The sequence below is a fragment of the Athene noctua genome, chromosome 1 (genome assembly GCF_965140245.1).
Source record: "Athene noctua chromosome 1, bAthNoc1.hap1.1, whole genome shotgun sequence".
NCBI classification, from domain to species: Eukaryota; Metazoa; Chordata; class Aves; order Strigiformes; family Strigidae; genus Athene; species Athene noctua.
Window position 1 is genome coordinate 25455990 of NC_134037.1, and position 19692 is coordinate 25475681.

General features: G+C 33.2%; 1 protein-coding gene across 1 annotated transcript in view; it reads right to left on the reverse strand.

Moving 5' to 3' along the window:
* Positions 1–7514: 7514 nt before the first annotated feature.
* CSMD1 (CUB and Sushi multiple domains 1) overlaps positions 7515–19692 on the reverse strand; it is a 1262314-nt gene continuing 1250136 nt past the window's right edge. Inside the window, exons 67-70 of the mRNA XM_074922368.1 lie at positions 18579–18691; positions 17735–17822; positions 11921–12053; positions 7515–8124 (exon numbers count right to left, since the gene is read on the reverse strand). Coding sequence (XP_074778469.1) covers positions 7965–8124; positions 11921–12053; positions 17735–17822; positions 18579–18691 — 494 coding nt within the window. The 3' untranslated portion in view covers positions 7515–7964. The remainder of the gene's footprint in view (positions 8125–11920; positions 12054–17734; positions 17823–18578; positions 18692–19692) is intronic.

Genomic DNA, 19692 nt, shown 5'->3' on the forward strand with positions numbered 1-19692 from the left:
TAATGTAGAACTAATTTCTATCTTAAATGAAAACATCTAGGGTTAAACTGATGGAATGATGAGATAGCAAACAATTTCTTCTGGTAAATTAATTCACAGGTTTATTTTTTCCACTCATAAATGTGTGTGCCTAATTTTCCCTTTTAATTTGTCTGGATACAATTTCAAGTCTACTAAAGTCTCTGTCACACCTTTTTTCATTAAATGAAAGGGCAGTTTATAATCCCATTAATGTAGTGTAATACACTGTTGATCTTTTTGATTAAACAGATTTAAATTTCTTGTTGATGGTATTTCTTCTAACTCTTAAATCACATTTCTGTGTCGTTGTACACCCTCTCAAATTTTTTTCTGACACCCTATTTGCAAAGTGAACTGCAGAAATATATACAGGATCTAATACAGCTTCATATTCAGTGAGACAAAATCACTTCTCTGTTCCTGTTCAGTACTCCTGTTTTATATCCAGTGACTCAATACCTCATATTTTGCCAACCATCATAGTTAACAGGCTTGTAAATCTTTTTCAGAGGTACTACTTTTTAAGATCTAATATCCATTTTATAAAGATGGCCTCAATGTCCGTCTTATTTTCAACTAGTCTTGAGGTCACATTAAAAACACTTTGCTTAAATAGACTTTGTTGCCAACCAAACCAAATTGTGCCATGTGACTTTTTTATTATCATTTATCATCCTGCAATCACTTGTTTTATCTGTATTTTTTTCACCAAGTGTTATCCTTATTTACACATCATTGTTGGGCAGCATCAGGCCTAGCAGTAGACCCATGGACTTTTTCCAACATTGCCTTTTTCAGTGATAATTCCCTATTGTCTTCTTGAGAATTATATCTTAATCAAATTCTCATGTAACTACTAATGCTCTCTATTTCTATTTGTTAATTATTGTGCTACTAAATCAGTTGTCTCTTTTTTAATTTAATACATAAGTAGTTATCAATCAGGCTTTCAGGAATTAAATGAGATTTGTGTGACAAGAATCATTCTCTCTAAAATCTGTTGACAAGATTTTAACTCTATCTTGTCATTTTATTTTCTGTCAAATGATCTCAGTCAGATTTCCTTTTTTTCTCCCTCAAATTTTTGTATTAGGATAAATGGTCATTTGTTTGGTCTTTTTTTTTTTTTTTTTTTTTTTTGTTAATAATAGCACAATAATTACACTTCTTCAGGCTTCTGGCATTTCCTTTATTTTCCCAGACAGACTTAAAATTGTTTCATGGTCAAGAGCTACTCAGATAATTTCTGCAGAACTACTAGATAAAAGTTCTGTGTTGTTTCTGATTTTTTAAAATGTTTGTGTCTATCAGTTGTTTCGTAAATCCTTCCTATTTACAAATAGTATATAATCTCAAGTGAAATAAATATCTAACATCACCTCTTTCCAATTACAAAATCCAAAGTGAAAAATTCTAATAAGTATCAAACACTTACATTATTCCTGTTTGCTAATTCTTTCTCCATTCAGTGCACTTATCTCCTTGCTCAAATTTATTTCCTTCCTCATATTCTTAAAAATATTCCCTTACCATTCCAAGAACCAGCAGCTATGGATTTTTTTTATATATATCTTTAGTTTCCTTTAACAAAATTCTGTCTATAATCTTATTTTTCTTTTTACCTATGATTATTTCTTCAGCTGATACTTCTATTTTTCCAATCCTGAATCACTTAGAATGTACTTCTAATGTTATTTACAATATAATTTAATTGCTAAGACAGTCTGGTGTCCAAACAGGTAAATAAAGGGGTCCTTAAGATTTTTTATGCTTTAGAAAATATTAAATTATTCTTAAAGAAATTTGATTCAGGCATTTTTTGTTTGTTTCCATTTCTGTCTAATCCTTTCCTTTGAGCAAATTTTACTTGTATTCTTTCACAGCATGGGTAAACTCAAAGTCTCGGTACACCAAGATATAAAGAGGTCTTTGGTTTCTATTTGACATTCATTTCCCAAGTTCAAAATTTATATTCTCAAAACCCTCCTCCAGCTGCTGTTTGATCTTCAGCCCAATTAAAGTACCAGTGTTACCTCCTGTCAAGACCACCTGGTTCTTAAGTTTCTTCTTTGTGGCAAGTTACCTAACCCATGGATAAAAGGATCTCAAACTAAGGATGCTCCCTACGTATTTTGTCTGCAAGGCATAACCCAAAAGGAATTATTGGAAATTCTTACCGGGTCAAATACTGCACTGCAAGGAGAAAGAAGTAATTTCCCAGCACCTGCTTTCAAAAGCTGAGTGCTTGTAGCAATAGCTTCTTTATGACTAAAAACCTGGTGTTTCTCCTGAGGCTAAAGAAGCTATCTAAACTCTGGTCTTCCATGTCCAATTTGAGAACTCTAACCAGTACGTACACCATTGGGTGTAAGAGGGAAAAGGAGCACTAACTATCCATTGTGTTCCTAACAAAAAAAAAAAAAAAAAAAAAAAAAAAAAAAAAAAAAAAGCTGATATGAATAATCTGCCCAACTTCGACATTCTGTTACAAAACCTAGTAGAAAGCGAGATGGTTAAGCATTCCTCTTGCCTTAGTATTTCTTACTGATTAGTATATCTGGCTTCACTCAGCTTGTTGGCCTCTGTGGATCTTACCTCTCCAGTCACTTCCTCCTGGACTGGAGGTGCACAACTTGATGCTGAAGCTTCTACCAAGTAACAAACACACTTGAAAATTAAACACTGAAAGACCGAACCCAAGTTCCCCTTTTGATTAGGTTTCAAGCATTTTCACATTTCTATATATTTACTACATATGTATGTAATTTAAAATAATTATAATTTCATATAAACAAATGTAAGTATAGCTGTTTAGGCAGATCTTCTACTTCCTTACATCGTACATAATCCTAAGTATATTCATTTAAGTCTTAACATTGATTTTTTTTTTTTTTTTATCTGCCATAGTGAGGTCCAGATTACAATCCTGTGCTCTTTGGTGGAAAGCCTTTTATGTTAGATTACTACCATTGGCAAGGTTTTGAAACTGTAATACTGCTTTGCTGCTGACGCTAAAAAAAAAAAAAAAAAAAAAAGGACTCTGGACGGGATCCCTAAAACATTTCTTTCCTTTTTTTTCTTTTTTTTTTTTTTTTTAATCATTACAGACACATGCTTAAAAATAATTTATTCTACTTGTTTAAAGGCAGCATTCTGCAAAGAACTCTTCTTCCACCTTCTAACTTCCATTCTCTCAAGCACTGAGCCATATGCATTCAAGCTCCTGTGGTTTTGAGTTAGCAAACATGCTACAGCAGGTAGCAGTGTATTTAATGTAGTTTATTAGAGTTTGAAATTAAAGGCAGCTTAAAAAAAAGGTATTGTCCACCCTGAGTAAGTCATAGCAATAAGTATACTATCCCTTTGATACTGTTTATGACCTTACTGATGCTACAGAGCTAGTAGATGCCAGCTGAAAACCAAATATTTTTGTTCTTTACAGATTAAACTGAAAGTGGGTCTTACATAATGGTATCCTCAATACACAGAAAAAAATATATTTTCTATAAACTGTTTGTTTAGAATCCGAAATTAAAGATACCACTTCATGCTTTTCAATGGATCATATGGGGAAATAATTTTCAAAAGCTGGCATTGCAGCTTGACAATAGTGAAAAGAACAATTGTTTGGTGTATGTTAGACTATTGTTTGTGATAAGAAGTAAAAATCATGACTCCCTGTCAGATAATGCCTCAATATCTGCATTGATAGTGTTATTGATTATAGCTTATATCTGAGTGTCAGAAGGAAAGTCAAGATCATTCTGAGACATGAAAACTTTTAACAACTCTCTATAAGCTATCATATTACCAGACAGCCAGAGTGTGAAGATGAGAGAGGAAGCAAGGACATGCACATACCTTTTTTCTAGAAGGGAACCACAGTCATATACTACCACTGATTCCCAGAGAAATAGTGGATAGAATATTCTTTAAGCCTGACTCATTCTTTCATAAACTGTCAACAAGTAAATCAAATACATAAATCTTTTACATGAATACAGAGTAAAAAAATTAAAAAAAAAATGTTTAAAATTTCAGGTCTTGGTGCTGAAAACACTAATTTATGTGACTATATGTATGTAAGCATTTTCATTTCAGTAGAAGTATGTATATTTAAATGACTGCAGAACGAGCTCTCAGATGTTAGAACTGGAAATACCTCTGGCTCCATGTGATCAGTCCCTTCCACAAGTAGAATGAATGCTTGTGGAAGAATAAACAGGTTATTTTTTATAAAACAACTGAATGATCTGGGAGCCAAAGACCCATTTTAAAATCTGAATGGTAAGTGTAGGATAACAGAAAGTAGATCCCACCTCACTAGACAGCACCTGAAAATTTTTGCTAAGTTACATAATGCCTGGGAACTTAAAATAACAAGATTAAGATTTTAGTGAACAATCAAATGTAATGAAAAATCAGTATCTGAGATTTAAAAGCATAAAAGAAAATAGAAAAAAGTTGATAAGAATAGGTCACACAAAAGCTGAAAATCTAAAATTAAATATTTAATTAGAACTCTGATTTTTCTTTCAAGGTAGGTGGCATTGCACAGGCTATATTACAATCTTTTATAGTATTTATTTTTTTTTTCCAAAGAGAATACTGTTTATTTTTAACAGGCCACTTTAATATTAATACATGTGTAATAGGATCAGAACTGAAAATCAGCTAAAGATGGTAAATTTTACATTATTGGGAAAATTACAATTTTTTGTATTGTAAAAACATTTATTTTTAACAATTTACCTACATTAATCAAAAAAGTACAGCATATTTAATAATTTTACAAATTCTTCATAAAAAATATATCTCTGTACAAAAAGTTCTTTTGCACCTACTTCATGTCACAGCAGCATGTAGTGAAATGGCAGAATGAAATACTGGGAATGAAAATTAGATTGACTTGATCATAATGCCGGCGTTCTTTCCCAACCCCCCCACCCTCACCCTCCCACTTTTTTTTTTTTTTTTTTTTTTTTTTTTAATAACAGCTTTCCTTTGTTTACAAAATATTTTACACAAGAAAAAAAATTATTGCAGCTAGCCTGGAGAAAGGCAAGATGTGTGATACAAGCAGCAGTTTTTAACAGCTTTGAAGCACATAACCTGTTTTTTTTTTTAAAAAAAAAAAAATACATAGCATGTATTATTAGCCCATCATAATGATCTGGTCAACACTGGGGGAAAAGTCTTCTGCATACATTTCAGAAAGCAGATTTCCTGGCTGCCATTACCTGGCCACTGCACAACATTTTAAGAGTCTTATTCTGATGAAGCACCATATGTAAGTGCATGCATACACAGCCCTCTGTAAAATAACTTCAGGAGAAAGAGAGCCAACATAAACAGAAGACTCAAACATAGCAGAGAAGAAGAGGCAGTTGAAGGATGTGGATAGAACTGATAACACTGTAAGAGCTTTCTTTCACTTTTTACAGTCTGAACCTCCTGTTTAGTCAAAACTCCAAACAAACATCTTAGGATAATTTGTCAGTGTGCCCCAGTTTTGAGTGTCCCTGATCAAAGACACACACTCGGGTCAAATACTCCTTAAATAACCTCCCCAAAAATGAACCACTAATAAAGGATTCACAGGATCTGGGCTCTCTAAGACAAAAGATCAAATAATTTAGCTATTTCTTCTGGGACCTTTCCTCCAACACATTCCTTGGTGGTCATAGTGAGACAGGTCACTGAAGAATGCACTGCAAGGGCAGAGTTGAAAACGTAAAAAATAGCTACTTAGCTTGTTTTCATTACTCCATTTTTTTTCTTCCATTGCCACTACAGAAAGACTTCCACAGCATTAATGTCAATGCTGAACACCTGTCAAAAAATTTAATCACACAACAACTTCCTTCCCTGGCCTGTTGTTCCTAAGGAAGCTCTTTATTTGCGGACTGACTTCCTCTATGTGGGGGAGGAGCAGGACAACAACTTTGATGTGATGACTTTGTTCTTTCTTAAGAAATGTGAAGGGCTCTGAGATGTGACAGATAAATGAAACTTACTGCACAAAAACCTCAGAAACAAAAAAGAGAGCAAAAAACTACTAACAAAATGAACAAGGAACTGACTGGAAAGGATTATTTATTAAATTTTCTTCAGAGTTTCTTGCTCATATGAAGAACATAACAGCTAGAGGCCCTACAATACTGTATTATATTGCTGGTATTTTTCATCTAATAGATGTAGAATTGTTAAGCTGACCAAGGGTTACCTTTGAAATTTTCTTTGCGTTCTGCAACATTAGCTGAAAAACCTGTTATTTGGCTTACATTACCTTTTTGTTTTGTGTATAACAGCCAGACCTACACACATATGGAGTTCAGAAACACTTTTCTACAGTTTTTGATACCATCTGGACATTAGGACAGTTTGAAATTCAGATAACTAGAACAAAACAATAACAAAAAACAACCCTGAATTTTAAAGAAAAGCAAAGCAATTTTCCTGGTTTCTGAGCTCAACTTCTAGGACTAAAATCAGATTTTGCTTCATTATTTCCTAATTTTAAAACTCAATCTGCCCAATGGCATTTTTTTTTCTTTTCATTTGTTTTCATTCAATAAAATCTCTAATTCTAAGCAAATGTTAATGATTTACTCAACCATTCATATTTACAAATGTCGAACTTTCTGTGTCAAACTGTGTAAGTACAAAAGCAGTAAGCAGTGTGTTTAAAAAAATCTGAAAAGACACAGCAAATATAGTCGAGTATTTCTCTTTGTTCAAAGTAGAAACTGAATGACAGTTTGTTATAGACAATTTGCACTGGGTTTACATATGCTACTGTAATATATTTTAGTTCCATGTAACATCAGAAAATGATGTCATATTACAGGAAAAAATGGAAAAAAATGCAAAAGGGAAGACTGTATTATGAGCACAGGCTCACAGGCTTTATGAGCTATCTAAAATAAATTACTATTCACATTTGTACATGGCAAGCAGCAATAGCTGCTAACCCCCCTGCTGTTAAATAGTATGATACTGACAATGGTGATTGATGACTGATTTGAGAAAAAAAAACAATACTGGCAATGAAAATTTCTTTGAAATGGGCTCTTGTTCGGGCTGAAAGTCTCCAGTAACTTGTAATCATGTTTACAAAGAAATTTAGTTTAAAATTGACAAAAGAAATATTTTCCTCTATCACACAGGATTTTAACTGAGGCTAAGCATGGGGCTCATAATTTGATATTCCAAGTAAATTTATTGTGGAATGTTTTGCTTGGCAAAGTGTGAGCAAATGTCTATATACAATGGACAGTGTGTAGAAACCCTGTATATTTTTACCAGTATCTTACTCAGTGATCCATAACACTCTAGTGCAAAAAAATTGTGCATTAACATTTTGCAATATAACGGCTGATTGGGAAAGTGGCAAACTGCCCTATGTATGAGATACACTGTAAGTTTCTTTAATTTTAGCAAGATTTCAATGGTAAAGCATTTGCAGGTGTATGCAACCTCAAGGAAGGTTGTCTCCTCCTTCAAGAGAGCTTCATTTCTTCAGAATATTCCCGGGGATAATCTGTGGTGCTATCATTTGTCAAAGTACTCAAAGGATTTATCCAAGTGCCCAGAAGAATGCATTGAAAGGCATCCAGCCACATACAAATATGAAAGTCTGAGGCATTAAATATGACAAATTGGCATGACTTGGCAGTCTTCCTTAAAGTGTGCCTTGATTTGAAGCAGATGCAGCCAGGCATTTTGATCCAACTTCAAGATGAAAAAATATTCTTTGTCTGATCCCCAGAAGACTGACACGTTTTTACCAGAAAATTTAGCTGCATGTAGGCCAACAGAAGATGTTAAAGATTACAGCAGCAAAGCCAAGAGAAGAAGGGAAACTGGTATATGGCACCAAAGGAATTACTGCTTGTCCATCAGAGGTATGGCTATGAATCAGTCATATTGGGCACTGAAGGCTATACCACTGTACAAACTGTGTTCAGAGTCGTATCAAACCTCACAGCCTTTGCCTCTGTGGGTTTTAAGTTTGTATCATACATGGGATTTTCAAATGAAGCCTGTCCATTACTGTTTTCATGTCCAGCATACCCATTGTACTGTACTTTTGGTCTTGTTCTGGGAAAAAAAAAGAGACAGGAAATTATCATTAGTAACCCTTAAAAAGAAATATTCTACAATTATTGCAAGTTTTATTTATAACATTTCCATCCTGTCTACACAAGTTGCACGACTGTCTAAAAGTGATAAAAGGAGACCCATGAAGAATGTCTCAGGGACTTAAAAAGTAAAGAGAAATCTGTCTGGAAGTTATTTTTCATAGCATGAAGCAAAGAAAACAAATTCCTAATGGGCAAACTGATGCTACAAAGCACAGAGACTATGCAGGCAAAATATAGGTATGCATTTTCCATTATATAAATGTCAAAAGAGTGACAATTTCATAGTTTGTTGTTAGTGCCAAAATTGGCAGTCAGAAGTAAAGCAACATAGAACAAATTTACAAACAAAAGTAAAGTTAGAACTGATAACTTTTATAATATTTTCTGTCAGAAGTAACAATTATGATAGTTTCTGATTACATTTGCAGTTTTAGATTGCTAGTCTTACCATAAAAGAAGCCTTACACAGAGTGGAAAAACTTATTCCATCTTCACTAAATTAACACCCTATCAATTTCCACGTATATATCCTTGTCTTTCTAAAGTGTTGATATTATGTCAAAAATACAGTAGCATCTTTAATTGGTGAATTTAATTTGATCACCATCAAGCATATTCTCATTGACTTTCCTGAAGATTTGGGATTCTACCTACAGTAATTTTTACAGTACACCTAGTAAGGCAACTGGACCATCTGTGCAAATGTTCTGATGAAGATCAATATAAATTGTCAATTTAAATTTTTGAATGGAGTAGATGACTAGGTGTACATAGAAAGATAAGAGTGAGGGGCTCCTAATTCATTCTTTTGATACCATCTGGTGTTTTAGATGAGATAAACACTCACAGACTTTATTGACTTAGATGTTTTTGAGAATAGGTAGAGGGAACAGGTTAGTTATTTGCTATCAGCTATTTATTACCATTCCAGATCAGAGAGTTAGTGTTGCAGTGTTGAAGGTGCTGTAACAAGTCTCCCGGGTACCACTAAATCTAAGTCAGTGCAAAGTCAGCCAGCATAGCTTCAACAAGGCAACTCTTGCACTGACATTGCAAGTGTCCAGAATATTTTGCACTGCTAGTTGTAGTAACCTTCAGAAAAGGGTCAGTAATTTCAATTATTCCAGATAGATCTGTCATAGCATGCCTGCTTACAACCATAAATACTTCCAGCAATAAACACTACTAAATAGCTTGACAGAGATTTTGTATGTCCAAACATATGTAAACACATTGATAAAATCCTAACTAATATTCACATAAATTGTGACATTTAAATATCAAAGGATACAAAGAATTATCTTTCAGTAACCACTATTGTATTTTGAATAGTGTTTTACCACCATGAAGATGTCAAGACTTCAAGGATACTCACATTTGTATGCAAAGTTCTGTTAGAACATATCAGGCCAATAATTAAATTAAAATTAAAACAGAATTTTGCAGACTTGCTGATACTATCCAGTAAAATATCTTATTGTATTTTACTACTGTAATCTTAAATCTCTTAGCATCTAAAATATATAAAGGAAGATCAGTATATAATTTTATACATGTAATTGAAATCAGGCAAGAAAGTCAATGAAGGAGTGCAAAATGTAGATGCTTGGTGCTTAATAAATGTAAACTAATTTAGAAAATAGTCTTATGATAAAATGTCAGAAAAAAGTTCTTTAAAATCAAACTCCTTTTTAGAAAATTATTCTATTTTGGATAGCAGATAGGGAAACTATCAATGGAAAGATGTCAGTAATGTAAATTGACTGTCTACAAATAATTCTGTTGCTCATAAATATGTTTTTTTTAATCCATACTTTCATTTTAGATGTAACAAAACATGCTTAGAAATCTTAACTAGGAGTTTTCCTAAGTGTAAGTAATTAAATATATTTTAATGTTGTTCAGAAAGACTGAGATGCTCTTTATTCCTGAAGCAACCCCTGTCTGTCAAATAAAAGGTATAGAAAATGTGTAAAAAAGGTTTACAACCCTGGTTTAATTAAATGTTATTAATCTGACATAGGCACAGCAGAGGCATCCACAAAATTGTCCCCAAAGAAGACCTTCAAATTCTCTGATACAGAGAGACTCTAGGGGTATAACTATTATCACATCATTGTGAAAATTTCATGTTGCTATTCTGGTCGTTAAGGTAATTTAAAGAAAGTCCCTTCAAAAGTCACAGATTCTGTTCTCTTCTGTTCCCTTTCCTTTGAAATATTCTTTGTTTTGAAGGGAATAAAGGTGACCTAAAGTTTCTTTACATCAGTGATCAACTTGTTAATTTTCTGATGAAAATACGACAGTCATAACCACTCTAAAAAATGTGGTTTAATGGAAGAAAATATGTGAAAATATAAAAAAGGAAGAATATTCTTTGAAAGATTAAGTTATGAGTAACATCTCCTTTTTCAAATATCTAATGCATTTAAATTAGATTAAGGTAGGCAGAACTGCAATGCTGCACCAACAGTACCATAAATATTGGGATTACAGCTGCCCGTCTGAAGACTGTTTCATCTCTCTTAAATACATACATATTTCTACTAAATAGAATCTCCACTGCTCATGTAGGACATAACAAACATCACAGAATAAACCACAAACTATACCTATGTCATAATATAGTTCTAATATTTTTTTCTTAGAGTATGCCTCCTCTTTCTAAGAGCAAATGGTCCCTTTACATTCCATCTCTTTGCCTGTGCTTTCACACTGCTCTTTAAGTTCCCCTCACTGCAGAACAGGAGCTATCTGAGAATGCAGATCTGTAGGCATCAGAAAGGCATATTACAATAACACGTTCTGAGAGAGTTCACAGCTCTTCTTGAGCAGTTTTTTCAACAAAAGGATCTATTACATTTCAGGACATGTATAATTTAAGAGGAGTTCACAAGTTCAAGCCTTACTGCAATTTCTTTTCCCCAATTCATCTGATGCTGAGGTAGGTAGACAGTCCAGTCCATCATAGAACAATGGTGGACTTCAGTTTCTCTGTGTGATTTATTACAATCGCAAAATACTATTGGTGTTATGATTATAGAACAACAATTTAAAAAATATATCTTAAAAATCAGCATTTCTGGTAAATACCATCTTGCAAACTGCAAATAACACAAGGAGATCAGAGTTTTGTAGCTCAATACAAAACCACAGAATTTTTTCCAGAAACTTCTAGTCAAATAACACCCAGAATGAACAAATGTTCAAAAGATACATAGGTATCGTTTTTTAAACCAAATTTCAGATAAGATGATTGGATTTATTGTATTATCTAATGATATATAAAAGTTTCATTTGAACTGAAGTAATGCCAATTCTAATAGTATCCCCTAGCTCATTCAGCATGTACTGTTAAGTAGTCTCATTACGGGCTGTTCCCTCATGGGATTGATGGATTTTTCAGCTTTTATAATTAATACTCATACGTGTTTTGAAAGAAGCAGCATGCATTCAATTTAATAAAGCATTAAAATGACAAAATAAAACATGAAACCTGAGATTTCAATCTGATTCAGTCTAACAAACCAAGAAGGTTGATAGGTCTTTGCTCCTTAACACCGTGACTCATTTTTCTAATTGTTCACCATTAGAACTGCCCTGCACTGAACCTCTTCATAGGAATACTACAAAATGTTTGTCTTTCCAGAATAAAGATATTCTTGAAAGCACTGTGGTCTATAGTTACACTTACCTATCAAAATTAAAACAAAGAGTTTATTAAGTTACTGAATAAATGACATTTACAATACCTGTGTTTGTAGAGGTAAAATGCAAACCCTGATAATATTAGAGCAAAGAACGGTACTAGGATGGCAGCTGCAACAGAACTGCTGTTTGTACCATAATAGTGATTTGAAAGGTCTGTGTCTGCACTTAAAGGACCTGAAATGAAAGAAAAAGGGTAGAAATAAAATTCTCAGATTTTTTATCTCGCATTTCTCTTTTTATTCAAGAATGAAAGCAAATGGTGTCTTGATAAAACATGAAATAGCAAGCAGTATCGTAGTAAAAATCTTGTTAATACCACTTAATAATTTATCAATAACTATCAGAGCAATTTAAAAACTATTCAAGAATTAAAATAATTACGAACTATACCTCTCATAAGTCACAAATTTAATAAATTAAGCCACACACCTTCTACAGAAAGTATTATATGCCTGCCATTTTAATATTCAGCTTAGAAACAACAAGCAATGTGAGACCAAACATGAAAAAGGAAGAGAAAACTGAGGTAACTGCAATAAACCACAACGGTTCTGATTGGGTCAATATCACTCCCAAGTCCGTGCACTTGTGTGCATGTCCTGTCTGCTTCACAGACCCTTTTAGGGATGAGACACGAGGATGTTTCAAAGCCTCTGGCAACTGTGTTTGCACTGGGATAAAGCTGAGGTGCAGAGAATGCAAAGGCAGTCAGTCACCTGCAGCACAGCCTTGCTGGGTTCATGTTGTGGACAAGCAGATAACCCGGAACGTAAGGCATTTTGCAGACCTCATTTTCCCATCAGTATAAAGAAAGACATTGTTAAATTGCTTAAATAGGTGTCCAATTCAAATTGTGAAGGATGTAAAATAATTTTATAGTGAAAAAATAACTTATATAATAATAATTAACATATAATAATCATTATATTACAGAAAAAAACATATTTTGAGTGCCAACTCCATGTTGCCTGTTTGAACTCACAGCTTTTCAGAGAGCAATATAAAAATTCTATCTAGGGAGGAGAGACTAGAATAGAGGGAAAGTACAGTGAGGATGGGGCTGGGAGAGATAGCTAGGCTTGCTATTCTGGGATATTTTTGCTGAAGCTAGTAGAGAAGAACAGGAGATACTGGTGTTTACCAATGATAAATGCTCCAACCCAAGATTATACACTGTCTCAAACACCACTGCTCCCTCACTGATGCCAATAGCATCAATCAGACTTTTTAGAACTCTAGCACAGACCAGTTATATAGCAGAGACACAGCCATTGCACGGCTTTCAGCAGTCTACTAAATATCTGAATATGTGGCAAAATTGAGAAAGAAGCAAATAATTCTCCTATGATTTCTTGCAGTTCAAGATCAACGTGAAAGAGGAATGAGGTAAGTTTTTGTTTGATTAGATATTTTTAAAACTTATATAAATTTATATTATTAAAATAAATTTTGTGCAATTCATTTTACAAAACATATTAAATTCTAGGAAGTAAATAAGTTGCCCTTAAAATTAAGACAGCCCCACTAGGAATTTCAGAATTACCAGATTTGATCACTAAACATGACAAAATATTGTACTTCAATATTTTTCACTGCCTTAATCTTCTGTCACATTTCAGACTTGTGTATATTTCTCTGCAGAGTGGTGAAGGCAAACATTTTCAAATTAATAAACCTACCACTGTGGTAGTTAGGATCATGTTATGAGGTTTATCACACTACTGTGGAGATTCTTAATTAACACTGAAGTGGTTTAGAGTAGAACCAGTGTATTAGAAAAATCTTTGGACTTTCATAATCCAATATTTGTCCCAACCAGGCCTGTTGGCATATGTACTGTATTGCACATGTAATGGACATTCTCCAACAAATCTAAATTAAACACAAATTAGAATCAAGTGGTTATCACTGTTAACAAATCGTAGTTTAAATGCACCTTTGAATTTTTTACTGGTTAGAAGAAGTGATAGAAATTTTTAAAACTGCATGCAGTTATCACTGTCTTCATCCTTTACTATCACAATCCCCAGCTGTTTTTCCAATTATTTGGAGTAATTCATAAAAAATATGGTAATAATAAAATTCATTGTAGTCATATCAGAGAAAACCTGGAATTAATAGTCCAACTCTTATTTAAAATTCTAACCAAGTACCTAAATAAAGAGAAATATGTATCATCAACGAACTCTTAATTTATATCTCAAAGCTGTTTTCATGGCACATCTGACAGATACATTTTAATGTATAAGTATCAGAAAAATTATAAAATATCTAATCAGATTTCATCTAAAAGAAAAGAGCAGTTTGAAATCCATAATAAGAAATTAATGGCATGAAGTTTTGGTATGGAATTTTTTAAAGATTAAAAGACTTTTTTGTGTGTAAATGAACATTTAAAACTAGGCACAAATTTACATTTAGATAATTTCTTTTTAAGTTGTCTCTGTCTGATAACTGACATTTAATATTTAGTACTCAAAACTCCTATAGGAGGTAACTGAATATTCTGTATCTCTATAGTTTTTGAAGTACCACATTTAGGGTAACCAAGCTTGAAATTTTTAACTTAAGTTTACAACCTTTAATTGGCATTGGAGAAGTGTTGGCCAGGTTCAGACTGTGCATTGGGTGTGCTTTTTATTGGGGAGGAGAAACTTTGCTGCAATGCTGGATAATTTGAATTTTATTCATGTATGAGACTCAATATAACTTCAACACACTCTGGTCTACTTATTACAATCATTTTCAGAGCTCTTTGTGATTAAACATATCCTGATGTGAACTTTTTTATTTCTTCTGACAGAGTTGTCATGATGAGAAGTGAGCCTACTGTACTGCTCTAATTTAGGTATTGATTGCTACCACAACTAAAACCAGAAAAGTGGAAATATCTCTCACACACACACAGACTGCAAAAGATAGTTGTTTACTTTTCATTAAAAAAGCCATACTTTGCCACCAGAAAACGTGTTATTTATCAGAGGGATATTCAATGATTATGTTTTTTAAACATTTCACAGAATAACAGGGGTTTCTTTAGCCTCCTAAAAATAGCAGCAGTCAGGTGAAGTTCAAATTCTGATAATGCACAGTGAAATCATAATTGCGAAAGCCATGTACTTCTACTGTGTAGATGGTTAAGGAGTTTTCTCCTTCATACATACTAGAAAAAAAACCTGCAAATTATTAATTCATATTTTATATTTCTTGTCAATATTTGTTATCTCAATCTAGAGAAGCTAAAAAATACTTTAGGAAAAAAAAAAAAAAAAAAGAAAAAAAGAGAAGCAGGTCATTGTGTTTCCCCAGATGAAGTAAATATAGGAAAATAATAATTTGGTGAACTAAGTTTCTCTTCTCAGAAAGCCATCTTTCATAAAATTTTAAAGGACAGTTCAGACTGGAATGAACAAGGGCAAGATTTTAGAATAAACAACTTCTGGAAGAGTAGTGGTGAGGCACAGGCACTCAGCTATTAAAGCTGAGACTTGCAGCCTTTAAAGACCAAGTTATTAGAACATAACAAAACATACAAAAAGCCCCCAGCAATGACTGATTACTTGGCAAAACAAGTTAAATAATTTGGTGTCACAACTTGGGCGCTTTAAGCAGACTCAGATACAGTTCTTATTCTTTTAGCAGACTGAGAACAGAGATCTCTGCCCTTCGGGTTATTTTCTAAGGCTACAAGCAAACGGAATTGCTTCTGAGAGAGAATAAACTCTACTTAGAAATAAAGTTCTTTTTTATTTCATGTCATTAGTTCCAAGACTGAGCATATCCACTGAGCCTGGTCTTTCTCTAGCATTGTGTGATAGGGAATTCTTCATCAAATAGTCTTTCACACTTAGCCAAGTATATCTCTCTAAATGCTGGTTGTTGAAGTACACTTGCAGGTGAAGAATTTCATATTACATTATGTATGCACCAGTGCATGCATAGTTTATGCATACTTCTGGCTTAATGTAAAGACAGCAAATAATTTAACTTCCTGAAGAAAGGGAAATATGTTAAGTCTTCAGCTGGAGGACATATGAGATCTTTACCTCAGCAGAATATTCATGAACAGGATAGATTTAAAAAACAAAGCAACTTATCCTTGAATATGAGAGGCCATGGACAAATATGACCTATGTTCGTTAGAAATTTGCTGTTTCCTTTTAGCTGTAGGTTCTTCAATAGAGAACAAGCACCCTACAGAAAATCAGTGCCTATTTATCAAACACATAAAGAAATCTTTTAAAAGAGACAGTATCTACATTTGTAGCAAGCTCTCTGCTGAAATGTCAAAGATTAAGATGAGAGTCTGACAGCCTAGGAATGCATATGCAACTTGGACACTTCAGCTCCTTACTAGACTTGGGAATATACAAACTGAGCTCTCATATTGCAACTCTAAATGGTGATACAGACAATGTTTTCCACTACTGTAGAATACATCCACTGAAGAATGCTGTAACTGTTGAATTGTCATTCTGCTTGTTCTTCATTTACCCCCGTAAGTCAATTCACTGGTAAAACACATGGATCCAAACTTTTATTAGATAGCTGGCAAATCATGGATATATTTTTCTGGCCTGGTTTAAGGAAAAAAAAAAAAAACCACACACAAAACAACCACCCATCCCCCCCCCAACAAAACCAACAAACCTTACTCTCACTGTTTGGAGATATCAAAGACTGCTAAAAAAGACATGTTTGAACAAGTATTGATGCTCTACATTTACAGTCTGCTTGTTAAAATCAGAAAGAAAAAGCATCTTAGATATTACAGTGATAAGGATTACATGAAAATACAGGCAGACAACTAATTTGTCCTGCACAAAAGTTTAATCTGAAGACTGAAATTGGCTTTAGTAATGGGCAGCTCAGGCTGAGACTCTGAATAGTAAGGTTTTCGCCCCTTGTGACTATACATACATAGCAATTTGAGAGGTAGTCAAGATGAGCAAATCCATAGCATAACTGCCATTTTAGCAGTTAATACAGCAAAGAAATACAAAGGAGATTTGGCAGAACTTTAAAGGGCATTGGGTGCCCCACCAATGAAGTTAATGGAACCAAGGCAATTTATAAAATGCAGATACAGTCTGCTATAGTTATATATTGGGTAGGCTGTCTCCTCCTCCTAGCCCAGTACTTTGCTGTATATATACTGTGCTTCGACCCCTCTGCAGTATTTCCAGAATCAGGAAATGTCGATGTCTACACTTCATATTTGAAAAAAAAAAAATAAAAAAAAATTAGTAAGTATTTCATGAGTAAATGTTTTATTAGTTTTTCTGACAAAATTATTTTGTAGAACTAGTTTTTCAGCAGCTGCTGAAGCACTTGAGTACATAGCTGTAACACATTCTTCAGGCACTCATATTTTTGACAGAAAAGTAGAATTCTATCTAAATGCATATACATTCTGAAAACATCCACCAGCAACAAGCACTCTTCGAGTGACACTATTAAAATCACTGTTCATTTTGTCCTTTAATTTTCTATATGATGCTGACTGCAATTTAAACATTTGATCAGAAAACGTCTTTGCATTGCATGACATGCTTGTTACTTTCAGAAAGACATTCACGAAAAGCAAGCAGTTGCAATGGCATTCTCTAAGAGCATATTGTAGTCATCTTATTAGGTCGCTAAACTAAAAAACATAAGACAGTAACATGTTAAGCAGAGTTAAATTGGGATTTGAACTGTATATTTCAAATTTGCATATTTCACTATATTTTTTATAATAACAATGGCATGAAATAAACATGCCTACTTCAGATAGATAACTGAGTCATTTGTTGAATTCACTCTTGTAAAGCTCAAAAAGATTATATCCATTAAAGCTCTATCAACCTATTTACCTTGTCTTTGGAGCATAAATTTTCCAAAGTCTTTTCCATGTATATCACCTTGATAGGTAAAAACACCTCTTTCATGTCCTGAGGATACCTAGAATATGTTTAAACGTAAAAAAAAAAAAAAAAAAAAAAAATAAATTTCTGAAACAAATAAATAAGAATGCTTAGCCATTTGTTTTTCTGACTTAACGCAGATATATGGAACCCAAATTTTCACTTTTTGCCTTTAAAATATTAGCGAGCTCTCTATACTTATGCAATATTTATCATTTTAATTTTGCAATATTATTAAACAAAGTTTCAAAATAACACTTGGAATGATTATAGAATATCTGATGTATGCTGCTGGTTTTAAAATTCTTCAACTGGCATACACAGAATGGAATTATATGGAGACAGAAGTCTACTGAATTGTCAGATTTTAAATTATTTTACATCGAAAGCATCACGAAGCACAAAGGAGAACTGCAAAGAGTAAAATAACTTTCTTTTTCTTCCAGATTAAATGTAATTTTATTACAGTGAATTGTTCACCCAGCCAAAAAAGAACAATATTTCTAAAGGTAAAATTCCCATTCTCATCTAAGAAAACAAGGCAAAAACATGGCAAAATATGATGATTCACTCCACTTTCCCCTTAGTAAACTAAAAACTCTAATGAGAGTGGCAGATAGAAGTTTGCATACATGTTTTTAAAAAGAAAATTAATGTGATCTCTATAGTGACATCTAGAGTACCGTATTCCATAGTTGTAATATAAAAAGTTGGATGGAATTATATAGGAAATCACAAATTGCTTCAAACTTTAAATTCGGCAAGCTTTAACCATTGCAGTCTGGTTACTTACATAACCATCTAGTGCCCAGTTGTCATTTTCAAACTTGCTCACAAAAATATCACTAGGTCCTTTAATCTGAAAAACTTTCAAGAGCAAATGGGCTTCTTCTTTCTTGTAAACACCTATTAACATAAAGGAGGTAACACATGCTTTTTAAACAATTTTTCAACCAGTTTGTTCAAATATCCTTTAAAAACTAAGTATATTGCTTTAGAACTAAAATATTTTGTAAAAAACATTCGGTAATAACAGAATTTTATAACCTGGAAAAAAACAAGATTCAAAGTGTTGTAATAGCAGGATCTTATTTTACTGATTTTTTGCCATCATCATATTTGATAACAGGATGCAAAGATGGTTTTGTACTGGTATACATAAATGGGCAAGAATATTTGTCCTTTCACACAGTATTTCCATAATTGTGAATACAGATAGAATTCCTTGCCTGGAATTTCCTTGAACTGGAAAAAATTGGATGTTGCTCACATCACAACAATATATTACTATAGTAAATATCAACAGTGCAGCGGAAGAAAAGTTGCTATTTGGCAGCCAACTACTAAAATTCTCTCTGAACTCAACCTTAAAAGGTACTGATAGTTGATACTGCTCTTTTCAAATACAGCTGTGATCAGAGAGTGAATCAGAACTTCACAGCCACATTTGCAGAAAGGAATGCACGGTGTTGATTAAAAGGTATGCGTAATTTACTAAGTTATTTAACTCTCTGTGCCTATTTTATGTTATGCCATTATCTAGGCCATATTGTTTTAAGGCAGATATTGAATAATGGAGCTTTTCAATGGTACAGTTCTTAAAATGCCTATATACACATCATCTGCCACTTCAATAATACCTGTGAGTTTAACACATCAATAATATCCAACAGTCCGAGATGAAAAAAAACCACCTCAATATTGATTTGAAATGTAAGGGGAAAAATAGATGGGCGACAGCATATAACCTGACTAAAATCTGTGGAGACCATTACATTAGGACCTTTCCTTTTGCAAAATAAGCAGAAAAAGATTTTTAGTGAAAACATAAAGTTTTTGTTTCATTTTGTGTTTGGCAGAAAATATAAAAAAAATTAACAGATGAAAAAATTTAAAAGAACAGCTCT